We start from the raw sequence: 15,009 nt of genomic DNA, 5'->3' as shown, positions 1-15,009 counted from the left end.
AGATGCCAAGTTAAACACCTAATTAAGTTGTGCTTCATTTGAAATATACAATTCCATGTTTAATGATATAACTATAGAAGTGTGTTTCTTACTCTAGCATTGTGGCCTACCCAAATATAATGCCTGTTCGACTAAAAAAAAAACAGTACACTACATACAATGCTAACACTTTATGGCTGACACCATCTTTCGGATGTAAAAAGAAAGCTTTGCTGCAAAGGTTAGATTTATATTGTATTACGAAATAGTGATAATCGAACATTGAACTACAAGCAAGATATGAAACGATGCAATGGGTATGAACGATTGACGCTTTGTAAGAAATATAATTGAGCATCGTGAAGATCAAATGACATGTGCAACTGAGCACCATGAATTCGTAATCAAAGATGCTCCCACCACTGAAAGGTACGATACCTGTTCCAGCTTTTAATTCACAATTTTGATTGTAACCGAATATTCATTTTCAGCCACTCTAGATGGGGAAGCAAGCACTGGTTGGCGATTTTAAAATAGTTCCAAGAAAAAAAGGTCAAAAAACACTGCAATGAAAGGCTATGTTTTTGTTGAGAGAGGAGTCATAAACAGGAAGAAACCTTAGAGAGATCGTGTAGACGGCAAGTTGGCATCTACGTAAGCCAACACGGAACAAATCCAAACAGAATTGTGGCGAAACAGGTTTGACAACATAGTTTAGAAGGCAATTTCTGCCTAATGTGAGCGAAGTACATGCGACTGAAATCGGATCTACCTTAGAAAATTGTTTATTAAACAAGTTCGGCATAAGCTATGCGGTGAGATATATTAGTCGACGAAGAGTGCACATGAGATTTAATTTACTTCCACCTCTGTATTTAGGTGATAATGTAAAATGTTCTGTTTTTGCTCAAAAGTTTAATTAAAGGCCAAAGTACCATAATTGGGCAACAACACTGCAATACGATAACAACCTGTATGAAGCCCACGGCAATGTGGGGATCTTCTATTGCTGATATTGCAAGTGGAAACACTTATGTTGTGTGTGTGTATATTGCAACCGATCGGATTATGCGCAGTCATGATGACGTACAATGATGGCAGGCTTGATTACTGCATTAACACCAAACCACACTGTACCGACAGCAAACTGCACTGTACCGACAGCAAGGGTTGCAAGTCTAACAGGTCGTGTTTGGTAAAGCGATAGCTTATACTCCCACGACGTCTATCGACCCAAAAATGAGCGCAAAGAAGATGGCAGAGACCTCTGAACTCCACTTGAAAAAGCGTTTTCAATCAACATGTGAAAGCAAGAACTTTGATAGCATAAACTCGTTTTTATCGATCACAAATACGCCACCTAAGGACCATAAAAAGTTAAAAGAATAACTCTTGCTCGTTGGAAAGCCAACAAGTAACTTGCTACTGACAACTTGCGGCGAAATGTTGAAGACAATCTCGAAACTTTGGGAAGCTTCCCGGCGTGGGACAGTTGTCTTTTGATGTTGATCGGATGCAAAATCGGCAATTTTTATTGGCTGTGTGCACAGAAGGCAAGTTTTACTTGAAAAAAAATTTATAAAAAATTGATTTAAAGAGTATGGTATTAATATGCGATCATGCCCACATGGAAAAATTAACACTTGTGTTAACACACTTAATTGTGTAAAAACATGACAAATATTCAACAACACAATGAAGTCTAACATGAAGAAACGAAAGTTAACGAAAAAACACGAAATAGAAACGTAACAACAAATAAAAGCGGTAAATTGCCTATGTGAATAATTTGCAACTTTAACTTGGGTAAGATTGCTAAAAAAGACACTGCTCGATATCAAAGTGAAATTATTTAAGGGTTAAAGCTAGCATCATCAGTCCTTGTTGTATTGGACATGTAAAAACGACGGACTTTGCCAGCTGGGTTCGTGGTACCCAGGGAGACTGTTTTCTGTTGACTTTTGCAGCTCAATTACAGTTCCACCTTATGTTCAATGACGCCTCCACTTAAGCGACTTTTCAACCCGACAAAAACTTTGTGCATCTAAAAATAACCATAAAACTGTGTTACGTAAACGGAAAAGTACTTTAGGTGATTTGAAGCATAAGCTAAGTATAACCCACTGTACTTTCTCGTCTCACTGCAGAACCCGCTCCGTGTTGTTGGCTCATTAAATGTGTGAATCCGAGAAGTATCGAGCCGGCAAATGCATATTTATTGACTTAAGCGTTAAATCAAAGTAATGGCTCGCTAGGAAATACATTTACGAATTTCGAAGTCAGTTCATGTTGGGAAAGAATATTTCTTTTTGCCTCAAGGAGTTGATAGTATTTTCAACTGAAACCATTTCCCACCCATGCAACTCTGCGAACTTTCCCTTTGCGTACGATAAGTAGGTGTTTTAAAAGACAAAGTCACTTTCAATTAAGATTTAATCGATCGACATTGACTCACTTTATCAGCCATCTCTCTCACTTTGTCGGTGAGCTTCTGATGTCTGGTCACGTGATCGGCAGGAGCTTTTTTCTTCCCGCCATGAAAGTCGATTTTCTCGGCGACGTTTTTCAGTTGGTCCCTATTGAAAATAACATTTGATGCAATTTGCAACTCTCAACAGCAAAGTAAAAATAACTTAGAGGCAGGGTTGTCGGCATTCAACCCAAAAAAAAACGGGTGGGTTTTTTTCAAAAAACCCACTTAAAAAAACCAAAAAAAAAACATAAAAAACCCAGAGCATCATATTTGTCCATTTTTTATCAGAAAATTGAAAAAATGAACCAAAGTACTACAAGGTACTTAAAACAAACTTCAAATTAGGACTTAAGGATGTGATTGTGAAGGAAATTTCCAAGGATAAATTGAAAACACAGTGGATATTTCTGTACACAAAAATCAAGTAATGCCACTTTGTACTACACTAAAACTCATTTATGCAAGAAGGCCTCATAGTTGAACAGCCCTAGTGCGTTATTTTATTGAGTTATGCCAGCATGTACTGTGAGTGAAAGACACCTCATTGGTAAAAAGTAGTACTTGAGGTGAAATAAGCATGAATCTATCTTTTTTTCATCTTTTTTAAATAAAACCCAATAAAACCAAAAAAAAACGTTTTTTTTTTTAAAAACCCATGCGGGTTGGATTTTTTAAAAAAAACCCGGGTTTTTCTCAACCCTGCTTAGAGGTCAAACTAATCTACTTCGATACAATCCTCACCTTTAGAGAAAATGATATTACTATCAAGCTTTGGTATTGAGTTTGGATTCCATAAACAATATAAAACTTAAGGACTTGTTTCGTACCGAAATATAACTTAAATTCACAAAATACAAAACGTGTAGCTTGTGACAATAAACAACTAGAACTTTTTGTGGCCCAATCCGAAATGTGGACGACATACAAAATGCAACCGACAGAAGACCATTAACGTTTTGAAAGTCATTTTCATTATAATGCGAAAAATTGTTCCGAATCAAAACAATTATTGCAAAACTTTATCCAGCCGCCAAATCAGTCGTTTTTTTACATTGGTTCAACGTCTGCAGACGTTGAATCAATGTAAAAAACGACTGATTTACTGGCTGGGTAAATCGCGGCAAAACACTGGCTGGGTAAATCGCGGCAAAACGCAAGAAGTTGGAGGATGGTATTGCACCTGAAGTGCCTGTGCTTGTCGATTCTTGTTTCAAAGTGACGCAATTCCTCTAGAATGGATTGCTCTTCCTCTTCGCTGAAATTACCTTCCTTCATCTTAAAATAAAGATCCAGAACCTTAGGATCAGTGAAAGGTAAACTCTCACCTGTAAACAAAAAGGTACAGGCCTGGCCTCAGTTATGTTTTTATTACATTTAAAGACGTTTCGAAACTTAGCATAGCACTAAACGTATAGAGAATAGAGATATTAATTGACTAAGGGGTAATAAAACCTTTTAACTTTTACGGCCGACTCTACAAGTGGTACCGGCAGTCAAAAGTAATATTGACAGATTGCTGGTAACGGCGTACAGTTGGACAAAGGTTGTATAAGCGCTGGTCATAAAATGAACAAACAGTTATAAACGAAACATTAACTACATGAAGCTGGTTCCCTTCAGAAAAAAGCTCATGAACACAAAGGTGTAACCTACGGACTGCGCAAAGTGGGTCAAGCGCTTTTGAATAGTCAAGTAGTGATGAAACAGAGCAGCACACGTATTTGCCAACATACGTGGCAATATCCTCTATCTTCATAAAGATATTTTAATATACAATTTTGGTATGCAGATGATTCTCTTGAACCATAGACAAATACAACATCGTAGACATATTTTCATATCGCTATTTCCTTACCAAAACCAAACTTACTAGCAAACAATCAAAAGACAAACTAAGAACAGATGCAAGCGGTATTGATCGCAAAAAAGTAGTGAATAGTAGGCTAATACAAACGTATATATAAAGTTTTTCTCAACGACTAAATTTTAAGTGATGGATTTCGTCGTGATTAACTTATTATGGAGATCAACAGCAATGACCAATCCATGTTTAGCCCATAACACACAAAAAAAACTTTTTCTCCCAAATACCTTTATGTTTTCGTGTGACCAAGTGAAGTTTCTGGTAGCTTTCGTCAAGCTCCTGGGCCAGCCTCTCCATGTGTTCCTTGTCGGCCACACGCTCATCGTAGGTTTGTTTCTCAACGGAGTTTTCATGATGGTCTGAAGACGAGTTGTAACATGGATGGTTGTTTCTGACGAGTCCATTCCCAGACAGCAAAATTTGTCATGTTTTCATTGATTCAACGTTTGCAGACATTGAATCAATGTAAAATCGACGGATCTTGCTATCTGGATTATCTAATACTCATTCGACTGCTAATAAGCAGGACAACCAAGAGCTAATGAAGTCATTAATTTTATGTCTTGTTTAAAGCTCATGAAAAGTGTACAACTTCATTGCAGGGTGGTACCATTAAAGGTTTTTAAGTGTGAAAGAGTCAAAAGCCATTGTTAGGTCAAGTCAAAATTGTAAAATATAAAGTCAAAGTTTCAAGTGTTTCGGATTGAAATAAAATAGTTGTCTTATTAATAATGATCAATTATGAGCGTTTCCAAATTTTAACCACTCATCGAGTAAAAGTTACTGTTTTTATATCGATTTAACATCTATAGACGTTAAAACGATGTAAAAACGTTAACTTATTGCTGGCAGGTAACAACTAACTTCAGTTACTTTCAGGCACCTTGAAATCTATGGTGGCCTTGTTGCAAATCCTGCAGTTCTTTCATTTTGTCTTCGTGATGTCTAAACTCGAGAAGCAAGCTTTCCAACTCTTTGTCCGTAAACTTCCCACCAGATACAACGTCATTCCAAAACTTGTTCAGTTTCAAATCCTAAAAACACGAATAGTTGTTGCAAGGCAAAAGAAACATAAAAAAGATTTCATGGATTACACCAGTCCACCATATTGGAGTTAAATAAAAAATAAAAACAGAAGTCCCTAGTAGAGGGAGCAAGTCTTTTAGGCGCTGACAGTTAGGCGCTGGTCTAATAGGCGCGCACACTGTGGCGTCTGGATATTTAGGTGCGGAGCACTGTGGCGCCCGGTCATTTAGGTGCTATTCCTAGTAAAGTCTGTAGATTGTACCAGCTTGCCAGAAAATTATATCCTGACTTCCGTGAGTGAAGCTGCTTAAACCGATAATGCTTTTCACACAAAATGTTATATTGAACAGAAAAATATATTGTTGTTTTATTGATTTATTACTGTTTTATTTGTTGTTAGTCCAGGTTTGCGTTGGTGAAAGCTTTATCAATAAATCATTCAAGCTTCCGAACAATATTGAGTTCATTTTTAGTTAACTCTTTCGCGACCACGGACGTATATACACACGTCTTGGGATTTTTGCCATGATGACCAAGGAAGTATCCCTACGTCCAAGGTTGAAAGGTAGCCTATTTCAAGCAAAAAAAAATGTAAATGATGGCAGATAAAAATTTTCTCATGTGCAGAATTGTTTTGGCATTCGATTAAACTACATATATTTTCCTATTATTATATCATGCTTGGGTATTAAGGATTATAATGAAGTAGGCTACACTTTTCTGCCAATTTTTAATTTTTTTAGAAATTAGAAAAAATACCGTGTGGAAAGTTGCTAGTTGTACATTGAATGTTTTAAATTTTATTGCAAAGCTTTGCATCTTCGGATAGCTGAAGATGTATGCTTTCATTTGATGTCAAGATTGTGCGTCTATGTCGATCACATGAGATGTTTTTACGGCGTAAATACAACAGATTTGTGTGAAAAATGTCTGGTACTATTTAGATTAAACGTCTTGACCTCGGTGGTTGCGAAAGAGTCAAATAATAACTACACTAAACATCAGTAAAAAAAATATCATACCGTGGCCTATATTGAAGCGGGTGGTTAAAATTTTATTACATGTAAACTAAAACATTACATGTAAACTAATAGGAAAATCTATCTAATAGTTTTTAATGTAGGCTACAGTTTTTCAGGCTATAGCTTAACCGCTTTGGACATCTCAAGTTTGTACACACTATAGCATTAATTAATCAAAGTTGTGCGCTTTTAAACATTTTGAAAGTCATTTAACAAACAAACACTGGTTTACTATTGACCTAGTCAAGAAAAGCATTTATGTTGAAAAATAGTCTACCTGAGTACACTATTACTTAGCGCTGCCACTCAGCATTACTCAGCAACTTCACTCACTGAAGCCATGACCAACCACGCACACGCATTAACAAAACAAATTTTTTCCTGTTCAATATAATATTATGTGTGAAAAGCATTGCCCTACGCCCCTACCTGCCAAGCTGATACAATCTACAGACTTTACTAGGAATAGCACCTAAATGACCGGGCGCCACAGTGCTCCGCACCTAAATATCCAGACGCCACAGTGTGCGCGCCTATTAGACCAGCGCCTAACTGTCAGCGCCTAAAAGACGTGGACCCCTAGTAGAGTTTGTTCAATGATATAAATGACAAATTATTTTTAAAAATAATTGAGAATTTAAAAAAATACTGGCCCATACTAAGCGTTAGTTCAGTAGAGTAGCTGTTGGAAAAGACAAGGCAAATTCCGACACTGCAATGTTAATAGCCTTAGTTTGGTGAGTAACGGCTCACTAACTAAGAACATAGAGCAGTATATACAAACATGTTGCATGTACTACTCTTGCATCGTCGTTGCATTCAGTAACGTAGTTCTACAAGCAGGGATCTGCAGGACAGTGTATTATTTGATACAAAAACACAATACTGTATTTTTCTAAAGGTCCCTTAACCACTGACCAACGCTACAGCAGGCAGTATTATTGATGATAAAATGTTAAATGCAATACAGTACATGTGTTACAAAATGAAAAAGTAATATCAGTGTAATAACGATTATGACTTTGAGAGACATGTCTATGGTACTTTCCCAAAGACCTCAAAGACTTCTTTGGTTTTCTTCTGTGGTTTTTCATCTTGCAAATGAATTTTCTCTTTCTTATTTCCAGCCAAGCCATATTTAAACATTATATCTGAAATATATAATACAATGCTCAAGTTTGTCCATTGTGTTCGAAGATGGCCTATATATATATATGCTGAAATAATAAATTATAAAATTTTGATGCTAATAACAAAAACTTTCACAAGTCCAAAAATTTCAAACTTTTTTTGTCCATTTTTGTGTTTTTGAAACTGCTGTATATTTTTTAGTGTTATACCTTTAACCTCTTTTGTCTTCAAGATATATATTCTGTAAAGTGAAGTAAAACCATTTGATATTTTTTGAATTGCATTTTTACCAAAGCCATTATTCTGGACTTGTAAAATGTAAAAAACATTTAATTTGGTGCATTCTAAGGATATTTACAGCTCTAAATGATAATGAAATGTTACAATAAAATTATCTGCAACCAAGATTTCATCATCACAGGAGCCATATTTGGTTTACCAGCCATGTGTACCCAACTCCCGCTCTTCTTCTTTAAAAATTAAAAACAATTAAACAAGAAATGGGATTCAAGAAAATCACCTCTTTACCAAAATTGTAAAAAAAAACAACTGGTACGTGGCAGCTTTTTCTTTTTTCTGGCTGATAACAAAACAGTACAAGAATATCTCCAAACCAAAATCTACAGTATTTAAAAAAGAAGGCAAATAAATTAACTTACAATTTTGAAACTACTTCCTTAAATAATCTAAATAAACAGAATGTAACATATTCATAGTTCATAAATCGTGTCAAAGTACAATAGCAGCAAACCCACTGTGAAATTCCTGATCGAGTTCATTCTGTAATGATTCATCAACAACCTTCTTTTGTGATCGTAATAATTTATATTCCATCAAGCGGTGGTCATGGTGCTTCAACTCAATGTAAAGATCTGCCAAGCTCACAGATGAAAGTGGCTTCTATGATACAAAAATATAGCATTCACCAAAAAAAATCAATGCAACATGAAACAACACAAAGAATAATGTAAGAGTGATGTTTCTTTAACATTTCAAAAATTGTAAACTGTTTATAAATCAAAACAAGTGGTGGACGGTGCTTACATCTTCCATGATCATACTAACAGAATTACAGTGCTCAAAAATACAATTTTGTGCTTAATATATATACTTGTAATATGTAATCAAAATGCAGTTTTGCAAAAAGTAGGCCTACATGTATTTGCAACCCCTCTAAAAGCTTTGTAGGTTATGGATGTTTGTAGTTCGGCATAAAGTGGACTGAAAAAGTCTCACTTCAACTTCTTTCAACAAACAGCATTCCAAGCATGGGATTAAGACTCAAGGAGTATTTCATGATTCTAAGCAACACCATTCATGAAGTCTTTGTAATGCAAAAATGTTTAATGGAGGAAAGTTCAAGGTTTTTACTATCAAATATGCTCTATGATAGTGCTTTTTAATACAGTGCCAAATAACCATGGGTGCAGGTTGGTATTGCTGATGTATGACATGAGTCCCGTCTGAGGTTGTTGGAAAATAAATCAATTGTTTAGCCTGCCTACTGCATGCAATGCATAGGCCTATTTATGTGAATCGAAATAAAACTCAAAATATGTTTGTATTATATATAGCTTTACTTAAACTTTTGAGATGGGTCTATTTATAATATTAGAAAGGGACTGTCTTTTTGCACTTGCTAGCTAACTTCCTAAATACTGTGATTTTATTTGATGCAAAATAGCAAATGGGTCATTCCAGCCCAACTCAACCAACATTAATAAAAGTTCCATGGGCACCGTCTCAGATTTTGCTCAAAATTGCACCAAATGTACCTCTATGGGAGCAATGAAAAATCCCCAAGTTTCAGATGAAAATTCCAAGCAGCTTAGATTTTACGGCCGTTTAAACTTTCAGGGCCTCATCCCTTTTTCGTAACAGTGGACCGCCGCGTTCATTTTCAATGGTTTTTGAAGGCACATATCTTCATTTCTGTGCATGCAATATTCCTGAAAATTGGTATTATGGGTATTTCTGGGCTGCTCTTTCAGAATCTGCTGTCATAACTGGACTAGGATGTGTAGATAAAAAGTTACAGGCACCTCAAAACTGGATTTTTGTTGGTCAAAATGTAAAATTTTCACATTTTGACCATCAGCTGTGAGTCCCCCTCTTGGCCAACATCACTAAATTTGTGTAATTTAGGCAATAAGCATTGTGTAGAAGCAATAGAAGCAAAATGTCTCAAAACAAACATGAAATAATGGTTTTAAAGGCTACTGAAAATGGTCACCACTTAAAAAATACCCCTCGGGCCCCCTTTTCCGGGGGGGTAGATAACCATGTAGATGGTACCCCAGAGTGATGAAACTTTCACTACTTAAAGATACATGTCTTGGCTATGCCTGATATAAATTAGAAGATCTCAACTCAACTCCTTCTTATATTACTCAGCTATTGAAAAGAAGCAGTTTTCCTGTACTCGGCCTGTACATTTTTAGGGTCATTTCATATCAAAACAGCCAATATAAAGATATCTTGTATATGGTACCTCTCAGATTTTGCTGAAAAGTTGTCATACTATGCTTTAGGCTACCAAACAAAAGAATCCTAAGTTTTAGATCAATTTGAATTTCAGGCGTTACCCTCATTTTTGACTTGGGGAGGGGGGGGGTAGCGAATAGCAATTTCAGCCATTTTCAGAGCCCTATAACTTTTATTGTAATTGTAGTAGAAGACTAAAAATTGCTGTGCTAGTTCATCATAAACTATACTACACAATTAAATAGTAGAAAACAACATCTCTTGATGCATAAGTGTTAGGTGGGTCATCAAAATCATGCTTTTTTGCCTCGTTTAAGTGCTTTTTTCAATTTTCAAATGCTTGTGCTACCCAAATCAATCAAAATATTTCTCTAAAACTTAATTATTTGTAATATTGGGAAACTTTTCTTCTGCCAACTTGAATTTGAGAGTTGTGGTGCCATTAACAGAAATGTTATGGGGGTTTGAAAACCCTATCAGGCAGAAATGGCCCTTTTTACCCCTATGTTTAGAGCCCCAAATGACCACATGGGCATTTTATAGTCATACTGAAAGCTATACCAAACAAACACATACATTTATTCTTTCATTTCATGAAATAAAATCTTTGATTATCAAACTCCTTAACTATAAATTTTATGTCTTTAAAATGTAACATTTTGGTAATTTTTGGCAAATAATCTCAAGTCCGTAATGTAGGTCAGAGAAAATTCAACAATAATGTATCATGAAGACAGTGAAAATAATTAGGTACTATGCTTATTGCTTACTGATCATAAACATTGGAATGCTGACATTGTTTACCATTAAATTATGTTCAAAATGATGCTTTCACCCCTTCTCACCCAAGAAAAGTACCCACCTGCTATCAATAAGCTATGATGTAGAGATAAAATTTAGATAAGAAAGCATCATTTTGAACATATATATATTAATGGTAAACAGTGTCAGCATTATGTTTATGATCAGTAAGCACAGTACCTAATTATTTTCACTGTCTTCATGATAAATTATTGTTGAATTTTCTCTGACCTACATTACGGACTTGAGATTATTTGCCAAAAATTACCAAAATGTTACATTTTAAAGACATAAAATTTATAGTGAAGGAGTTTGGTAACCAAAGATTTTATTTCATGAAATGAAAGAATAAATGTATGTGTTTGTCTGGTATAACTTTCAGTATGACTATAAAATGCCCACGTGGTCATTTTAGGGCTCTAAACATAGGGGTAAAAAGGGCCATTTCTGCCTGATAGGGTTTTCAAACCCCCATAACATCTCTGTTAATGGCACCACAACTCCCAAATTCAAGTTGGCAGAAGAAAAGTTTCTTAATATTACAAACAATTAGGTTTTAGAGAAATATTTTGATTGGTTTGGGTAGCACAAGCATTTGAAAATTGAAAAAAGCACTTAAACGAGGCAAAAAAGCAGGATTTTGATGACCCACCTAACACTTATGCATCAAGAGATGTTGTTTTCTACTATTTAATTGTGTAGTATAGTTTATAATGAACTAGCACAGCAATTTTTAGTCTTCTACCACAATTACAATAAAAGTTATAGGGCTCTGAAAATGGCTGAAATTGGTATTTGCTACCCCCCCCAAGTCAAAAGTGAAGATAGCGCTTGAAATTCAAATTGATCTAAAACTTAGGATTCTTTCGTTTGGTAGCCTAAAGCATAGTATGACAACTTTTCAGCAAAATCTGAGAGGTTTCATATATATACAAGATATCTTCATATTGGCTGTTTTGATATGGAATGACCCTAAAAATGTACAGGCCGAGTACAGGAAAACTGCTTCTTTTCAATAGCTGAGTAATATAAGAAGGAGTTAAGTTGAGATCTTCTAATTTATATCAGGCATAGCCAAGACATGTATCTTTAAGTAGTGAAAGTTTCATCACTCTGGGGTACCACAGGCCTCGAAATTCACGGCGGACACGGCGGACATGTCCGCCGTCACAGCATGTGATGTCCGCGGGAAGTACCCTCTAGATCGGTCATATTTGTCCGCCGAGAAATATCGCAGAAACTAGCGATACAAATCGTCATTGCATAGCACGAATAACTGTTGCAAGAATATAATTTGAGCTGGGAATGCGAAATTATCGCATTCCAAGCGCGCATCTAGAAAAAGTTAATACTGTATCTCTTAGCTTCCATTCAAGCAGAAAAACTTTCGAATTTTACGTTGCTTCAACGATTGATGACATTGAATCAGCGTAACAAAGGTAAATTCTTCGCTAAGAATCGATGGGAGTACCGGTACTTCTATACTAATCACGCGCAACTTAGTTCAAGTCTTATGTCACAATGTCTGGCTTTGATCTTCGAGTAATATTGATAAGGCAAGGTTGGTTACAAAGTTAGATTATAAGAGTAGGCTACTACAGCAAGATGCAGCAAAACGTACAGCAAGATGCAGCAAATTACAGTAAGAAAGAAAAGGCCCAGGAAAAATTCTGAAAGTGAGAATGAGGGCGATGAACCTACTACTAGGAAATTTAGTGGTGATAGACGCGTATATTAAAGGAACAACGAATGTAAGGATTAGCTCTGTCAAAGATCACAACACATCGTTTACCCCAAGCCATCAATTTCCGATCATCAAGGCCATGGACAATATGAGTGACAACGAAAAAAATCAAAATTAAGAGGTTGTTTGAAATCGCATATTTCATCGCTAAAGAAGAGCTCGCATTTACGCTTTTCCCTCAACTAGCCGGTCTGGAGAAAAGACACGGAATAGATCTCGGTATCACGTATCTTAACGACAAGCAGTGATCTCGTGGAGATTGGCGCACGTCTTTGAAGATCGATGCTATTGAAGCTCTCATCATGCGCATATGTTTGGATGGCCTTGATTGCGCTGATTATAACTCCGAGCCTGCCGTGGTCTCGTGGAATACTGATACTATTTTGGAAAGGCGACCGCATAACGGAGAGGGGAAAATAATTGTGCTTTTTCTAATGTTTTGTTTATTCTTTTCGTCACTTTCGCTCGCATGACACGCAAAAATAAACTTAAAGAAAAAAGCCTATAGTGAAACTTTGCACATCAGAAAATAGTAGCGTTACGCGTTAGAGTTTTCCGACTCGTGCCCAGAGCATTGTGACGCAAGAAGGCACACGACCTCGTTCGGTGGAAGTTAATCAGTTATGCGGCGGATTATTTTTTTATTATTTATTTGCATCAGACACAAAAAGTCCATATAATTCAAATTTTTAACAATCATCATCATCATATTTAGTAGCTACACAACATCAAGCGCACGTCATTTGTTTGATGAAAGCCTTTCAGAGTAACTTTGCTGAAATTTTAAAAAGCCTAAACTGTAACTATGGTTCTCAAATGGCGAAGATTTATCAAGATAAAGGGATTAAGTATGACGATCGACGTTAAAATTGGTGTGTCCGCCGTGAGACTTAATTTGTCCGCCGAGATAGCTGCTCAGACCGGACACGTTTGTCCGCCGTCAACAAAAACGAATTTCGAGGCCTGGTACCATCTACATGGTTATCTACCCCCCCGGAACAGGGGGCCCGAGGGGTATTTTTTAAGTGGTGACCATTTTCAGTAGCCTTTAAAACCATTATTTCATGTTTGTATCAAGACATTTTGCTTCTATTGCTTCTACACAATGCTTATTGCCTAAATTACACAAATTTAATGATGTTGGCCAAGAGGGGGACTCACAGCTGATGGTCAAAATGTGAAAAATTTACATTTTGACCAACAAAAATCCAGTTTTGAGATGCCTGTAACTTTTTATCTACACATCCTAGTCCAATTATGACAGCAGATTCTGAAAGAGCAGCCCAGAAATACCCACAATACCAATTTTCAGGAATATTGCATGCATAGAAATGAAGATATGTGCCTTCAAAAACCACTGAAAATGAACGCCGCGGTCCACTGTTACGAAAAAGGGATGAGGCCCTTAAAGTTTAAACGGCCGTAAAATCTAAGCTGCTTGGAATTTTCATCTGAAACTTGGGGATTTTTCATTGCTCCCATAGGGGTACATTTGATGCAATTTTGAGCAAAATCTGAGACGGTACCCATGGAAGCACTGGTTGAGTTGGGCTGGAATGACCCAAATAGCAACGACAACAAAGAAACCAATATATATATATATATCAAGATCGAGTCATGTCTTAAATCTCTTATCTGTTTGAACTATTGTTCAACAATTATATATATAATTACATCAGGTACATAGGAAAATAAGTTGTGACAGAACATGATAAAAACAAATAAACATGCTCAAAGGCATACTACATATGTATATATTTGTGTGATACTGTAATATAATCTTGGAAAGCTACAGATGTGCGATTGTGCAGCTAAGTAAATACTAGAATCACTGTAATTTTTAATTTGATAAGTTTGTTATTTCTGCCAACAAAAAATTCACTGTAGAAGATTGATTAACCAGATTGAACCATAAACATACCCTTTCTGCCTTTTCCCACACTTGTTGCACTTTTCCAGACTTAAATTTTCTTTCATCCAGAGGTGTTTTAACATATTTAGAAGGATGTTCTACTGCACTGGTTACGAAAACCAGCGCAATCAATATCACTGTTAAACATTTCATTTTTATTACTATTACTGCTAACAATCTACAGAAAATCAAAAATAATAACCCATAAGGTGAAAACAAATGGGTACCATAGCTAGAAATTGAATTCATAAGGTTTTCAACCAACTCCTGCCTTACAAATCTATTCCGATATATATACTTTTAAAACACAATCACTGAATAAGCCTAATGACGTTGACGTTTAATACAATTTTGTTTTTTTAAGAAAGTTTTTCTGGTTAGCTTTATCGATGTAATAATGTTTACTACACCAGTGTTTTTCAACCTTTTTGAGCCACGGAACACTTTATGCATTAAAATAATCTGACGGAACACTAAACGAAATTTTATAATGATGCAATAAAATAAACAACACAACAACAATTGATTTACTTTTAGTTTTTGTCAGTGCTTTATCTGGGCCTGTTTGGATGA

General features: G+C 35.9%; 1 protein-coding gene across 1 annotated transcript; it reads right to left on the bottom strand.

Moving 5' to 3' along the window:
• Positions 1 to 217: 217 nt before the first annotated feature.
• Positions 218 to 14,610, bottom strand: LOC145784336 (alpha-2-macroglobulin receptor-associated protein-like). Its single transcript, XM_082596136.1, has 8 exons — positions 14,446 to 14,610; positions 8,251 to 8,395; positions 7,421 to 7,515; positions 5,200 to 5,350; positions 4,544 to 4,675; positions 3,633 to 3,777; positions 2,435 to 2,555; positions 218 to 2,023 (listed from the first exon to the last, which is right to left on the bottom strand). The coding sequence occupies exons 1-8, from the start codon at positions 14,587 to 14,589 to the stop codon at positions 1,952 to 1,954; spliced, it is 1,005 nt and encodes a 334-aa protein (XP_082452262.1). The 5' UTR covers positions 14,590 to 14,610; the 3' UTR covers positions 218 to 1,951.
• Between the last annotated feature and the right edge of the window lie 399 nt (positions 14,611 to 15,009).

This window comes from Aplidium turbinatum, chromosome 15, assembly GCF_918807975.1.
Source record: "Aplidium turbinatum chromosome 15, kaAplTurb1.1, whole genome shotgun sequence".
Taxonomy (NCBI): Eukaryota; Metazoa; Chordata; class Ascidiacea; order Aplousobranchia; family Polyclinidae; genus Aplidium; species Aplidium turbinatum.
This window is presented reverse-complemented; position numbering and strand designations above follow the sequence as displayed.